Here is a 16,713-nt window from a genome sequence, read left to right as displayed (position 1 = left end):
TAAAGGACACGGAATCCTTTTAGAGCAATATCCCCTTCAAAGACACTTTAATGTCAAAGTGCATAGGATGACCTTCTATGAACTCCGAGTACTCTCCTATTTTCCACAATGAATGTAAGAAAATATCGCCAAGGAAAAGCATGTTAAAGCGGTATCTCTATAACTGAATATTTTAGCTATACGTGCTAGATATCAAAATGAAATGTGATTGACCGATAAATTTGTCTTCACTTGAGACATCGACCAACAGAATTAGATTGCAGCTCGACTTTGGATGACTTATGGCATCAACAGTGCAGAACTTAAACCACAATTTCTTAATTATTATCGCTTCGGGTATTACTTCTCTTCGCATTTAAAAGCAGTAAATTACTCAAATATTATCTTAATGCCACAAAATCTTCCTGAACTCAATTTTAAAGAAGGATGACAAAGCATAAGATATTTTACCTAAGTGCACAAATTCTGAAAGGTGAATACTTTTCAGGAAACCGTAAAGCATTACCTTGGTAACCGACTTATGCACTAAAATTTGAAGGTAGCAATTTCAAAAATCTTTAATAATGAAATTATAAATTTGGTTTATTTACTGATAAAAAGCAGTACTTTAGCCGAACTAAATTATGAAAATCATATGCACATTTAACTTATAAAAAATCTTAAATTTCACTTTTGAGCGCATATTAATGACATTTAACTTTAATCATCTGAATGCAATAGTTTAAAAACTTCCTAAACTTTTACTTAACAACAATGCATACAGGTTCGAAATAAAGCTAGACAATCATCGATCGACAACAATCGATGAATCACTCTTATCTCAAATTTTCAATAGTTAATAGTTCAAAAATATCCTGGCGACAACATTTAAATTTAAAGATTAATTAACTCTTTTGCATCTTTTGGAACACTGAGTACAAAAAAAAATATGGATATACTGGGAAAAGCATTTTTTTAATTACTTAAAACCGATAAAAATCCCATTTTTTTGGATATTTACAAACTATAAAGATGTACAAATCTAGGATAGGGGGAAGCTTTGATGTTTCGCATATACGCTACCATCAAACACTTCGTATTTCTTCCGTATTCCTTTATGAATCTCACATATGGCTATATATTTTAATAGCTACTCTTAAATCCCACCTCTCCTGAAAAAATTGGGTGTCTAATTCTTTTTTCCTAGTTTCAGGAAACAAAAATTAAAAACAGGTGCAAAACTGTAATTTTAATGTGTAATATTTTGTACAATTTTGCACAATTGATATCACTTTTTTTGGAAAACTACTATCACAGGATGTAGAGGGGTTATTAGGGTTTAAATTTGTATAAAAACCTCTTGGAATGAAGAAGGCCGTTTTTGTGGGTGGAAAAAAATTCGCAAACTTGACCCATATTCATCGATCGGATATTAAGAATTATTATGTATCGCATAGTGAATCTGGCAACACTATAATTTTAATGTTCTAACATAACCTCACTTGTGTGTTGCGGACGTCAATGCAACATAACCTTCAAATTTCCACATACATTTTGGGGTTGCCAAAGTGACATTTTCATGGAATTTGAAAATCAAAGAAAGAAAATGGATTCCTCAGTGTATAAAATTATGCCTTTTACAAATCTTCATAAAAGTAATATTAAAAGATATTATTCCTCACATAAACTATTTAATCAGATAGACTAGAGTTCCGTCTAAACAATGATGTGTAACTTTTAATGTCGGGTGCAAAATTTACGGTGAAAATGGGACGTTTTTGAGTGATGTAAATTATATGCGAAAATAGAAACTTGATTGAACTATCGGACAAATCGCCATTAAATTTTCATTTTCTTCTAGAGAAAAATGTGAGGATTTCCCAGGATTTTGTGAGATAGGATTTTGAACCTAGTAAGTAAGAGGTTTTTTTGGCATAGTTGGTGAATTGATACGGTTCGTGTTGTAGTCAGAAAAAATTACTTAACTTGGACATCATTTTTGTATGCGAAACATCAAAGCCTCCCCCTACTTTTTGTAGGACTTCGATTAATTCCTGAGCTAATATATTTTAGTTCAAAAAATCGCGAAATTGGCTTGCTGCACAATGAGGTGTTATCCCGAAAAAAATATTGAAATTCAACATTCCTATTTTAGATTAATTGTATTGAGGTTCAATACAAAAAAGTATTGAACTCAAAAAAGTTATTGACTCAAATAAGTTTTGTGATGTAAAGTCAAGGATCTTTATTAAAGAACATGAATGAGTTTCTGTAGGCTTATTGAAAGATGTTAAGATTAATCATTTAACTGAGAAATTCATTGTGTATGTATGTAAATTTATCTTTAAAGAGTGATTTACATTCTGCGATAGAGATCCTTGAAGATGCAAATTTCTTAAGGCTCCAAATACGAAACAAGGCAAACATTAGTGGTTTAAAAATGGAAATGTAAAACTTCTTAAATGGGTTACATTTAAATTTAGATTTTAACGAGGGAGCGATATCTAAAAGAAAAAATAGACAATGCTAAATCGAGAGTCCAAAAAGCCCATTACGTATAAGAGTATTCTTTGGATATATTCCGAATTTAACCGGGGTATCTTCTATCCCAAAACAGCATTCTGAAATAATACTGCCTTACACAGGCTGAGGCAGTCACATGTAAGGTATATGATATGACCATTTTTATATTCCAGGATCCATCTATGCTTGCCTCATTTATTATTTTTTTAAAATCATTCTTTTATTTTTTAATAAAAATGACAAAATAGTGAGAAATAATTTTACAAAATTTATATTGACAGGACTAAACATGGGTTTGTTTAATCGTATTTTCTAAAAATCATCTTTTCATTAATCTTGTATTGATTGAAGAATTTTGAAGATTCTTCAATCTGGTTAATATAAACGTTAGAATATCGGTCTAAAGTTTCTTACTCTTCTTTATGTTTTTATTAGCCGACATTTCTGTACTTGGCTGGGACCTTCTTCAGGGCCAAAATGCAGTAGATACTGAAGAGCACTTTAAATAAATTCTTCAACAATTCACATCAAAAATTGAGAGAACAATTGTACACATAAATTTTATCACCATCAACTTTAAATTACACTATACATTGCTCTCTTCATCTATCAGCAGTGGATGATTGACTAATAAAAAATATTGGTGATCAACTGTTATTTATTTCAAGTGCTTTTCTAAATTGTATTTTCATAATTTAGAAATTGTATATAAGCCCTGAGGATGGGCACAACTAAGGGTCGTAATCTCGGTCCAATAAAAACGTAAAGAAGTAAGGACGGTCGATTCTCAACATTGTAATGAGTCTGTTATTATTTTTTACTATTCGAACTCCACAGAGAGACCAGTATACATATATAATCCCTCGATTTTGAGTTATATGTATTCCGAATTCCGACTCGGGACCTTCGTAGGATCCCCTATAAGCCTATAAGAACCGTTAATATGCCGACAAAAATCCACCTGAATCATTCTTAATAGGGATATTTCAAAGTCAAAGGTCAAAGAGACTTAAGAAAAAGCGTATTACTTAACCGAAAAGGGTCATGTATCGACTCCTTGTAGTCTTGGAATTTTTGAGATGTCTAAATCAGATCCAGTCTATTACGAACCGATAACTGATTTTTATTAGAAAATTATTTGTTCTACTCCTGGCTACTCCTAAGCTATATTTTGGAGGATATTTAGAGTGATATATAAAACGATCAAAATTAGTTATGAACCGGTAAAGAGTAAATCATGGAAAGCATTTTTGTGGTATACCTTCTAAGTCATGATTTCGAGCATTTTGCAGAGAATGGGACGCTTTGTCTACTTTTTTTATTAAAGCAACATCCTTTTAAATAAATAAATTTTATTTCTCTTGAAGTTTCTGAGTGTGCCGCCGACCTCACGACCGACCTCTGCGGCAAAATGCCAATATACCCGCTTCACAGCTTGTGCATAAGTCTTTAAAATGCATGAAATCCCTAAGTTGTGTTATACAGTTCTTTGGATGTTTAAAAATGCTAAAAGTTTTAAGTGATTTGAGATTTAAGGAGCGGTTTTTGTTATGAAATGATTATTTACAGTCTAAATTTTCAAACAATTCCAAGAAATCTAGTACCAGTTCGGCTTATTTCTCTTATCTTTGGCAATAAAGCCGCTCTTAAAGTAACAGTATCAGTGATTATAAAATCCGAATTACATCAAATAGATAGGGAATAAGGCTTCTTTTGTAAACAACAAGCGTTCATTTTATTGGAAAAGGTAGAGGAAGTTCGTGTGAGTAATTTACAGGAGATTTAGAGAGAATATATAGCAATATTGAGGAATTGTTTAAATTTAAACTTACCCTGAAAGGTGGATGATTGGAGAGACGAGCTGGTTCGGTTCTTCTTGCGGCGCTTCCTCTTCATTTCCTCCTTGTGCCGATTAAAGTCAGCCTGCCTCTCCGTTTCCGTAAGGACACGCGTCTCCGTGGATTCATTTCCAGAAATTTCCTCGCTGCTGTAACGCGTAACTTCGGCGTGAGAAACTGCCAAAGACAAGAAAACAAGGGAGTGTCAGAGGAAATTGCTAAAGAAAATCATGTGTATTTAATGTTTTAGTTTTTTTTTTTGTGCAAACTGGACGAGAGAAATCCAGCACTTTTCATCATCTTTCACCATTTCAAATCATGGGTGGAAAAACTCGTGATGCAAAAATTCAATTGCAACTCTACATAGATGGAAAATGCATTTACATCACCATACTTTTTCAACTTCAAGAGAGAACACATTCACTGAAATCCACGACCCCATTGTCCCTCTCTTTCACATAAAATGCACAAAGTGCATTATATCAAACACACACTCAAATAACCAGTTTGTAAATTTTTCCCTTCTTTCTCAAATTCTCATCAGAGCTCAATTTTCAGTTAAGTTCAGAGTTGGATCGAGGGGAAAAGTATAGATGAGGATCTTTGACTAAATTTGAACCCTTTCTCTACCTTTAAAGCACTGTGCGTAGCTCTTTTTTTCAAAGTTGGAAAGTTAAATAAACTTTATTCGAAAGATAAGAAAATATTCTTGCACTTGAATGCAATATGCAAATGAATAGGAAATTATGAATTAGGCAAAGCAATTTTCGTGTCTCGACTTTAGATTAAAGTCATCAAGAGTCATATTCGTGTCTGATAGCATTTAAAGTGAAACATTTGAATAAAAAAACACCATTAAGTGGATGCAGAAATTCAATGCACTTTAAAAATTTTTTACTGAAAAAATTATAATTTTTTCTGACAAAAATAAACAATTTCTTGAGAAGTAAACCCATCGGTTCATAAAGTAATTAATTTACTAAGGGTCAGTTAGAGTTACGTTATTTCGTGTAAGGGATTGATCACTGATAAATCTTTCCAAAGTTAGGCCGGCTTCAGACCTAAGACTTATGCCCTAGACACACTTACGATTTTAGCCAAGAGATGACTTAGTTAGTGTAAAATGATGGAAATGTAGTTTAACCATTATTTCTAATATAACTACACCAAGCCGTCTCTCGGCTAATCCTCAGGTCTGTCAAGGCCCTTAGCCATCTGGCTTAACTGTCCTAATTCTCAATCAGGCACAATTTTTTAAAAAATTGTTGTTTAAGATTGGATTATAAGGGCAAATGATTCATTAGATTATGAAAAATCAATAAAATTGCTTGTTATTTAGATTTATGAGACCTTCGGGAACTGAGCTAAACCTCCAGTCTGAAGTCGACATTACCCCCATGCCCTCCTGTTCCTTGTTCCTCTTTTCCTTCAGAAATGTAATTTTTGGATACGGTTATCGGGGTCCCGGTCAAAATCCTGAACGCCAAAATTCCGAAAGCCAAAATCCCGAACGCAAAAATCCCGAAAGCCAAAATCCCGAAAGTCAAAATCCCGAATTCTGAAAAGTGTCACAGCTACTCCCATGATTACAGCCGCGCTTGCTGGAGGCAAAGGGAAATCTCGTCCTATGAAATTATTCTAAACATTTTCCTCCATATAATTTCACCCCTTTTAGGATTTTCAAAATTCGGGATTTTGGCTTACGGAATTTTGGCTTTCGGAATTTTGGCTTTCGGGATTTTGGCTGCCACCTGGTTATCGGATATAAGAGCGCTTTATTTTTGAAATTATTCATAAATTATTTTTAAACCTAACAAATACAAAAATTTCTTTTGTAAGCCCAGTCTCATAATTTCATTAGTTTTTACTAATTTCAGGGTACTAGAAAATTGACTAAGCTAATATTAAATAAATCAGGTTGTTAACTCTTTACCTGTTGTTAACTTTCTATCGGGGAATTAGGGCCTCAACGACTATGTGAAACCGATTCTTTTTATGAAAAATTGTTCCAACTTATTTCAAAGAAGTACCCCTATTAGACACCTTAAAAATTTAAGGGAAACATTTAGGGTCAAAATTAAAGACTTGTAATTTGAAGTTAAAGTGAAATAACGTGAATTAAAGTGAAAAAATTTAATTAAAATGAAAGACGGCGGTGGCCGCATAAATGCAAAACATATAATTACTTGAAAAGGACTCTAGTGTAAGCACAATAAATGAAATAAATAAATAATTAACAGAAATAACGTTTTATATAACCTTTTGTTTCATGATTTTCAGAATTTATAGGTTGAACAGTTTTCAACAAAATTTAAAGAAAGCTTAAATTTCGCATCCGATTAAGTTTAATGCGGTTCCAGAAGGTCTAGAAATTCAAAAAACGCATAATTTTAGTGATTATTTTTAAATCGAATGGATTACTTACTCTTAATACATTTTAAATTAAAATGTTTGAAAGAAAATAAAAGATATTGTAAAAGCTAAGCCGTGGCTAAGCCTTAAATCTGTGGACCGTATAACAATTTAATCGTCTAAATAATTAAAATTAAATATTAAATAATTAAATATTTTAATCTTTACGCGTTGTATACAAGCTTTACATACACACTTTCAAATCTTTAGCCAAGCAACAAAAAATTTAATGGAATTGAATATTTAATTAGGTGTGATTTATGCTTTAATTTAGATATTTTCTCAGTACCAAAATGCTATGAAGATTTACTATGAGATTTGTAATTTTACTAACAAATTTTCTGTGAAGTAAAAAATCAAAACACCATCAGAAAAGGATAAGGTGGGAGTGAGGCTATTTTGAGATGTGGGGCTACATTGATAAACAATTTTTCGCATATTTCTAAAGAAAACTGGACTTTAACATAATTTAATTTATATAGATACAGTAGACTCTCTCTCAATTGGGCATTTTGGGCAAAATGTCATTCGGTTTATCGATAGATTTGGGCGTCAAAGCCTGTAAATTCCACAAAAACCACTCAATTATAAAGAATCACAATGAAATAGGAAGAACTACAGCAAATTTGAGCAAATTAGCTGCATAATTAAACGTGAAAATTGTCAACAAAATTTTTCGCCCGATTGAGAAAGAGCCGATTGAGCGAGAGTCTACTGTAAAACAATTTATTATGGATCTAAATTAATTTATAGAAAGGCCCAACTTCCTTTAGAAATATGTGAAAAAATCGTATATAAATGTAGCCCCATCCTCTCCCTAAGAATACCAATAATACAAAATCTTAGAAAAGTTATTTTTCTCATGGATTTTTCAAATAAAATTCTAGCCAATAAAAAATGATTAAGCACATATAAAAAATTAAAAGTTTTTGAATAGCAGACGAACAAAACATGGCTGACTTCTGCTAAATGCTATTGGCTGTTATTTGTGTTAGTTTCTTTTGATGGAAAATCGAGATTAAAATAATCCATTTTGCGAGTATAATCAAAGTTATAGATCTAACCAAATAAAATGCAAGAATGCAAAAGTTGAAGACCTCATTTGTTCAATGAATAAGCAGTAGTTTTTGAACCATTTCAATTTGATTAAATTTCAAGATTACTTAATGTTAAAAGATTAAAATATTTAATATATAACCAAGAACTTTCTGGTGTTCTTCTTTCGATGGAAGAACACCATCTTCTTCAAATCTGCTTTACAAAATTCTATCAAGTCGTCCAAATGACTTCTGAATAGATAATGCTGTATCTTATAAATCTTCAACATTTCCTGTATAATCGATTTTAAAATGAATATTCCTAAAATTATGTCCCAAAAGTTAATGAGTAGATACATAATTCCAATTCGCTTCTGGTGCCTCCATTAGACCCTCTACCTCTTTCTGCCCAATTTCAATATCGATTGATTGCACACGGAGATTTTCCAGTAAAATATATAGATATTTTCCCGCAGATATACAACGGAAATGAAATGTTAGTTTTTCGAGATGAATTCCCTCTATGATCGTGAGGTATAAATTGTGAATTAGAGGAGAAGTAAAAAAAAAAGAGCTATAAGCTCTAAACATCAAATGTCAAGAGAATGGGAAATAAATTGTATGGTGTTCAATTAAAATTTGATATAAATGCAACGAGAAGTGGATTTGAAGCGATGAACGCTCTGAACTGTGTTCGTGTCATCGACCGCAAAATAGAAAATTATGCAATTTGGCCTTGCAAAACACACCAAAAAGCCATTCGTCGATGTCTCTGCGCTTTTCGCGATGAGAGAGAGAATTTTCTCTCTTTTTTATTGCTCTAACTCTGCAGAGCGGGCAATATATGTAATCCTTTGATTTATCGATACTTCAAAATTTTCATCTGATCTCACGATTTGCGAAAATGACGCAACGTCTACAGGCGAACCTGTTAGAGATAGGGACAAAAGAGCTAAGGGGACCCCCCATTAAGTCGATCCTAGGATCATTAGCATAACCTTCACTCACCGCCCCCCCCACCCGGAGGATAATTTCTTTTGAAGTCACAAAAGACATCACTAGATTTCTCTAAGAAAGATCATTTAAATTGGTGATGATCACATAATTGAACAAAATAAGCGCCGCGCAAATTTTATCAGATGATAAGTTTTCATAACCTGCCATAAATATTCTTTACCTTGTATTTTTGTATTTTTTATGAAATATCTCGAAAGTGCATCTCTTTTTTTTATTTTTCTATATCTTGTGGAGATTATTTTATTATTATAAAAGATTATTAGCCTTAAGTATTCAAAACAAATAACACTAAATTTGAGTAGGGAAAACCGAGGTACCAAAGAACATGGGGTAGCACCGAACAGTATGATTTTTTTTTCTAAACAACTTAGACTATGACGAACATTTCTTCAGTTGAGAAATATCCTTATAGTATCTATTCGGGTCCCGTCTTCTGTAATCTATTATCTAATTAAAAATTCGCAGTATCCGGTGTTACTCTGCGTTCGGTGCTGCCCCAGGTTCCTCTACATATACCATATGAAAATTTACAAGGGTTCAATACCTTCAATATTTTACTGCTCGAACTTAAAGAAAGAGCAGTTATATAATCCACTTTTTGTCAACTTGTGACACGGCTAGAAGCCAAACGGTAAGAGATATCGACTTCCAGTCTTCGATGACCCCCCTCCATAAGTTAACATTATCTAGGACAGTCTTGTTTCCCCCACCCCCTCCTTTCCCATCCAAAACTATGTTTTATTTGGTTTTTTTACAATTTTCAATTTTTTATGAACCAAAAAAGATAATAAAATAATTTTTCATATAATTTAGACAGATAAAGTGCTTTATTAAATTGTTTTTTAATAAAGCCTAGACATTAACATTATATAATTATTTAAAATAAAAATATATCTATCATGGGGTCTCTTGATAAATTGCTCAGAATGAATTGAACCCCTGTCAATTCGCAAAATTGATATGAGAAATTTTAAATTTCGGACAAGTTCTATTTTTCCCAATTGGTTGAATACGTCAATAAACAAACAATTGATAAAATTTTCAAAAATTCAAATGTACTCAAGCCAAGGTTATTTTGAGCAGGTTTTATTAATCGGTTTAAATTGTTATTAATAAAATAATTTCAGAACAAATAATACAGTATGAGATTCAAGATTAAGATTTTATAGATGTCGGTTTCTTTAAGCATCCGATGTTCCGATTTTAATCCATTTAAATTAGGCTCAGATTTATTGTCTCCAACAAATTCTAACGGTTTTTATTTTGTTTTATTTTTTCTTAACTCATTACCATCCTTTCTTGAATCAACTTATAAAACATTTTAAATCTATTGTAAAAAAATATATAAATAGGTTTAAAGCTAAGAAAAACAACTTTCTGAAATAGTTGATATTAGACTGCTCGACAAGTTTGTTAATTTAAACAATTAACACGAAATTATTTTTCGAAATGTGGCATGGCACGAAATAGATTAAAGGGTAGAGCACTCGCTTTGTTATAGAAGGATTTGATTGAACTACCTCTATATTACCACAAATTTTCTGGCATAAATGATGTTTAAATTGCTTACAGTGAGATTCAGTTCAGTCAATTCCAAATAACTTGTAATAACCCCATCCCCTTATTGCATATTCAGAAATCTCACTTGTAAGAACTATAGTTTCCCTAGTTTCCCTAGGTTATTGTATCAGTCAATTTAAGGTTCTCATTCTCTCTTATTCGCTCAATAAGTTAATTCGAAACATTTTAAGTTATACTACCCTCAATCTCAAATATCAAAGATTTTGGGTCTCTTTCTCTTAAGTAATCAAGTTAATGTAGAATTTGATATTAAGTATGGTCTAACTACAAAAAAAAAGAAATTGTAAAATAATAATTATGATCAGAATGAAATTTCTTAGTAAAAGTAGCGTCCTTTTTTCTACATTCAATAACCAAAAATCCTTTTATTTGATTCTTTATTCATTTCTTTAGAACAAAAAAATAAAGATCAAATCCAGACCTATTTACATACTGGATGCTTGCGAACTTGTTTCATTTAAAACTAAAAGTACATTCAGATTAACTTTCTATGGTTAAATTACTCGTTACAAAACATATTCTTATTTCAAATATTTGAAATTAGGCTTAGAACCAGGCTTCGAATGCCATTATTAGGAGTAACCAATTTTTCAAATAGTCAATTATTTTCAGTAATATTTCCTAACCCATTCAGTCAATGTACTAGAAATACTTGAGATAGAATGTTCATATTTTGGAATTAGTTTCTTACAGATTAAAAGATTAATTTTTTGAAAAGAAAAAAATATTATCTATTATTGGGGCGCGGGGAGCCGCTGTTAAACACACGTTTTAACGGTAATACGGGCTTCAGACCTAAGGCTTAGCCATATGGCTTAACTTCTCTAATGTCTTATTTGACATGAATGTGAAAATTTTGACTTAGGATTGGATTATTAAGGGCAAATGACCTATTACATTTTGAAAAATCAATAAAATCGGTTGCTGTTTAAGGTTTTGAAAACCTCCGGAACTGGACTAAACCTCCAGTCTAAAGACGGTCTAACTGATTTTATTTTTTTTTACATTAATTCACTACAAAGTCTATAGATTTAGGTAGAGTAACTATCCAAGAAAACAAATCGGCAACCACAATTCAAATCAGGAAAGAGAAAAAAGGCCAATTTCAACAAATTCGATGGGAGGTCAAATTTTCCGTCCGCCATTTTGAGCAAAAATTTTGCATGACCTTCCGTGAAGCAAAAAAAACAATAACAAAATGTACTGTCAACTCTGTCGGGCTATTTTCCCAAGTAATTGAAGGACTAAAGTTACTAAAAATCCATTCTCGACAGCAATTCGGATAACAATTGCCCAGGAATAAATCATCTAAAATCACTCAATTTGCGTATGATGTGTAATACCATGGTAAGGAATGGGTTAAACATTTATTTAGAGGTTCCTGTGAGTAATACGGGCTTCAGACCTAAGGGCCTTGACAGACTAGAGGATTAGCCGAGAGAGGGCTTAGCGTCATTATATTAGAAATAATGGTTAAACTACATTTCCATAATTTTCCACTAAGTCGTCTCTCGGCTTAAGTCGTAAGTGTGTCTAGGGCATAAGGCTTAACCAAATGGCTTAACTCCTCTAATTCCTTATCAATCACGATTTTTCGGAAACATTTAACTTAGGATTGGATTGTTAAAGACAAATTACCTATTAGGCTCTCGAAAAGCAATGAAATTGCTCGCTATTTATGATTTTGGAATCTTCGGGAACTGGGAACTCTAGTCTGAAGACCGCCTAATGCTGGCTTCAGACTTTAGGTTTAGCCCAGTTCTGAAAGTCTTAAATTTCAAAACAGTAACCAGTTTTATTGATTTTTCAGAATTAACCAGAGTTATTTACCCATAATATTCAATCCTAAGTCATATTTTTGCAAAAACCTTGACTGATAAGAAATAAGATAAGTTAAGCCATATTGCTAAGCCTTAGGTCTGAAGTCCGTATAAGGCGAGTAAGGCTTAACCCAAGCCTATTGACAATATAATATAATAAGGCCCATTATTATTATTATTTAGTATAGATCATTTTAATAAATTTGTAAATACGAGCATTCAGCGAAGTATTTTTTCGGTTTGTTACCCCTTTTTTATATTTGTGCATTGGCACAATTTATTCATTTATTTTTTTCTATTTTACCGTTTTTGTAACTGACAAATTTCACTAATCATTCCCCTAAAAAACAAAATGACATTAGATTTCTCATTTTATGTGTCAATTGAGGAAAATTCCCCATGAAAACTGATTTAGTCATTTGATGCATTTAGGTGTGAAAGAAAATTTCTGGGTAATTCTCAGAAGGACAGAAATAGGAACCAGCTGTTCGATATATATTCACTCTTCCCTTTTGGTACTTCTTTTGTTTTGCTATATAGGGGCTTTTCTTATATGTATGTTCGTTATAGAACCATTCAATCAATTCTTCATATATTATATGAACGTTTTGTGTGATATCTCTGGTGTTGTTCTCGAAAATTAATAAGTCAATTGATAGGACCTATTCTGTTCCTTCGAAGGTCACCCCCAAACCACCCTTTCCTTTAGCGTCGTTTTATTTTCAAGTAGGGCCAAATTCAGTTGGAAACGGCTTTGTCAACCCTGCCAATCAAACCCGGTTTTGTCTTTTTCTCTCTTACACCAAAGGCAAATCCAATAAGACTCTTTCGGATTCATTCGCTCATACCTTCTCTTTGGGAGAAACTTGAATTTGACGCACACTACACTCATACCATCTCAACGGAATTGCGTAGCAAGAGGAAAAACGATGGAAAAGGTACATATACCGATAAAATTTACGATTATTCCCTCATCTGTTCCTCACAGTGGTCCCAACGGCCAAACATAGGGCTACGGAAAAGTACCGGATGATGCACAACACGGTGCAATAGCTACATCGTAGTAAAGGATATGGGAAGGTCCCCAAAAATCCGTTTTTTTTTGCATGCCCACCCAGAGCTGTGAGCTGAGGCGGCAGATGAAACGGCCGCCTCGCGAGAACGCGAATTAACTGATGATGTGATGTGACAAGACAAAAAAAGAAGGTACTCACCATTCGCTATGGAAATGACGTTCACGTCAGATTCCTCCAGAATTCGCTCCACCATATTGTTGAATGCACAGAACTGGGGTCTTTTTTTTTTACAATATTCAAAAATAGTTGGGAAATGCACACACAAGTTCTTCAGCAAAAAGAAAAACCGTTCTTATCGAAGAAAGAAAAAACTAATCAACAGTGAAAAGAAGGTATCAAAGATTGTACTGTATCACGGATGTCGCTCTTATTAAACTGGACAATTACTATATATAAGAAAAACTGATCTCTGAAGGAGTCACTAGGAGATTGTGAGATTTATAATCTTCCTCAAAGGTGTCTTTCTGTTGCGAGCGGACCTTTTTATTTTTGTTCTTTGTCAAAGAGATGTTCTGTGTGTTTTTCTCTATTCTGCTCTCCACCGAGAAAGTGAAGAAATATGATGAAATGTATTTCAAACACTCTCAAAATCGAGCTCTTCCTTATTAAATTCCTTTGCCGCTTCTACTTTTTCAAGAATTTCCTCATCGGTCAATTGACGGAAAAGTGTCAAATGACTTCTGATTTTTTTTCCAATATAATCTGCTTTTTTTTAGGGGATGCTCCAATTTTTCTTTCTCTCCTCCTTGGAAATATCTCTCAAAAGTCTCGGTTTTTGGAGTCAATCTGTCATCGAAAACTTGATGTTTAGGAAAAAGAATCAAAACCAAATGTTCTCCAAATGGATCTGGCTGATGTGTTGGAAACAAACAATGTAGTTTTGGTAGAGGAAGAAAAAAATAATTTTATCGATTTCTTCTTCTTCTCTCTGCTGCACCAATTTCGTGGGTTTTGACGTATTTTCTACACTGCTGTAACTTCTTTGCACATCCAATATCTGCACTAATAGCCTTCTCAAAATGCTCTCGATGGCTCTTTTTTCCTTTCTCAATCAAAAACACTCACAAAAACTCGCGCAAGATTTTCGAAAATGATGTTAAATAAACGCTAAAATAGCGGACAAAGGCCGATGTTTCATTCAATTTAGCTACCGCTCCATTTTACACACAATCCCTTTGATGGTTGAATTCCGACTAAAGCGCAATTCACGTAGCACCTCGGCCGATACCTCTCTCAAGCGGCTCCCATTCGCATACATATAAAGCAAATTCGTATACATACACGGTCGTCCATGTTGTTTGTGGCTCACATCTCCAAATCGAACCACTCACCATTTATGTGTACGTGCGCAATGTCGGATATTTGTATTTTTCTTTCTTTGCTGAGAATACTCACCATGAGGTGTGAGTCGATAAATTTCAAAAGGCTGCACAGCAGCAGCCTTACTGTCGCCGGCGGTTGAAACCTTACCTTTATCAACTAGCTCTTATTTATTTTTATACGGAAAACTGCAGTTTTTAAATTTGTTTAGTTCAATTGGGTCTGATCATTGTTCGAAATGCTAGGGCCAAGCGAACACCCGTTCAGCAGGGACCACCTATTGGCAATTTATCAAAATATGTATCCAATAAAATTCAAATAATATGACGTTTTCCATGTAACACACCAGGGATGTCAGTGGCGCAATAGGCAAGACCGTTGGGTATTGGGCAGATGAGATCTCTGACTCGACTCTCACAGTTGCGAGTTCAAGTCCCGCCCGGTGGAAGCAACTGAATGTCACGAAAAACATTTTCACTGTGATAAAACGTAACATAATGCACCGCCTCTACCCAAAAAACTCCAGGGGAACGGAAGAAGCATCCACATCGCGGGGAAGGCGATTCTGGGTGGTCTACAATGGACTAAGCAGATTCTTCCAACAGGGGATCACATTCTAACAATATATCCCGATACGATTAATAATAAGGGTGCCAACAGGTCATGACACGTGTTCTTAAAATGCAAATAGTTGTTCCTTTGACCGTATTTCGCAAATCTTTGAACATGTCGTACATTCTAAATACTAAGATTTATCTAATTTGATCCATTATATTGAAATCAAAAAATCAATAGAAGTATAAAACCAATAAAGATCCCAAATATGAATTATGAAATATGTATTTTGTTGTAAGCTAGAATAATGAAATAATAATTGTCTTATTTGGTGAAATGCTCCTCTACATAGATTACTAGGGTAAGAGAGGTAATTTGGAATCATGTGTAATTCGGAAGTGTGAGATTTCCTAACAGTTTAAGATGACAAAAGGAAAAAAACAACGAAGAAATAATCTCGAATGCAAAGTCTTGTACTTCTTCGTAGTTTCCTTTTTCCCTTTGACCAATCTCAAAATTCCAAAATAGACGTGATTCCGAATTACCCTATCTTATCCTACTTTAAAAGATATCGTTACAAAATTAGTGACGAAAACTTACAAAATTCGAATAGTTAAGAGCTCAAATGTACCCAAAATGCTGACTCTACTTCTCTTTTTAAAGTAAACCCATTTTCACCCATACGTTTACACATTTCTATCTAAAGATTAAAGTTACTAATTTTTTTGTAAAATCGTGAAGTAATATTAAACACCTTACCATATGAATGTGACAAAACATCAGAATCTCACATTATTTTAATAATACTTAACGCAAGAAATCCTGGTAGTAAAGTTACATAAAATCTTAAAATTTATATACTGATATCTTATTAATTATAAAGTATAAAGCCATATTTTTAGTGAGGAAGCTTTTAAGTTTTTATTAACGCCGCGACCAGCCGGTTTTGCTGGCAAAGCTCACAGCTCCCACCATTCAGCAGCTGCGACTGTGGTGAAATTCTATTTAAAATTTTTCATCTAACACAAATGATTTATGACTTGAAAGGGCAGATAAATAAATTTTCGCACAAATTCCGCCTCTTCTGAGACAATTTACTGTCCTTCCGGCACTTCCACCCACTCCAAATCCAACTCCAGAGATTGCAAGAAAATTATGATAAGAAGCTTTTGATCCAACAAGTCCATCAGCAAAATTTAAAATTACGTCAGCAATCGTACGAGAAGGTGCTCTCCAATGTATTCGCAGATTTTATTTTCTAACCAGACGATTTGGTATTTACTGATTTTTGTTGTTTCTCTCTTGCAAAAAAATATATCTGTGAGAAATTGCGCATTTCTCAAATCCGCCGAGCTTGTAAACTTTGAGAAAACCACGTGCTAAGCCAAGATCTTGCCAGCACATTTAGCTGAATAATATGAAAATTCGCAAAAATCATCGAAGATTTTCTTCTTCGATGTAGCACTGGATCATGTTATTGGTTAAAGAAGCCAAGAGTCAGTGTGAAAAATAATCAACAAGATTCTTAACATATTTTTATGATCTCGAATGAGTC

General features: G+C 33.3%; 1 protein-coding gene across 1 annotated transcript in view; it reads right to left on the bottom strand.

The window, feature by feature from the left end:
- The window catches only part of LOC129799029 (MAP kinase-interacting serine/threonine-protein kinase 1), a 74,795-nt gene extending 60,301 nt beyond the window's left edge, over positions 1-14,494 (bottom strand). Inside the window, exons 1-2 of the mRNA XM_055842624.1 lie at positions 13,422-14,494; positions 4,335-4,517 (exon numbers count right to left, since the gene is read on the bottom strand). Of these exons, the coding sequence (XP_055698599.1) occupies positions 4,335-4,517; positions 13,422-13,476 (238 nt within the window). The 5' untranslated portion in view covers positions 13,477-14,494. The remainder of the gene's footprint in view (positions 1-4,334; positions 4,518-13,421) is intronic.
- Positions 14,495-16,713: the final 2,219 nt, after the last annotated feature.

This window comes from Phlebotomus papatasi, chromosome 1 (assembly GCF_024763615.1).
Source record: "Phlebotomus papatasi isolate M1 chromosome 1, Ppap_2.1, whole genome shotgun sequence".
In the NCBI taxonomy this organism is placed as follows: domain Eukaryota; kingdom Metazoa; phylum Arthropoda; class Insecta; order Diptera; family Psychodidae; genus Phlebotomus; species Phlebotomus papatasi.
Note: the sequence above shows the minus strand (reverse complement) of the source record. Positions and strands in the feature narration are given on the sequence as shown.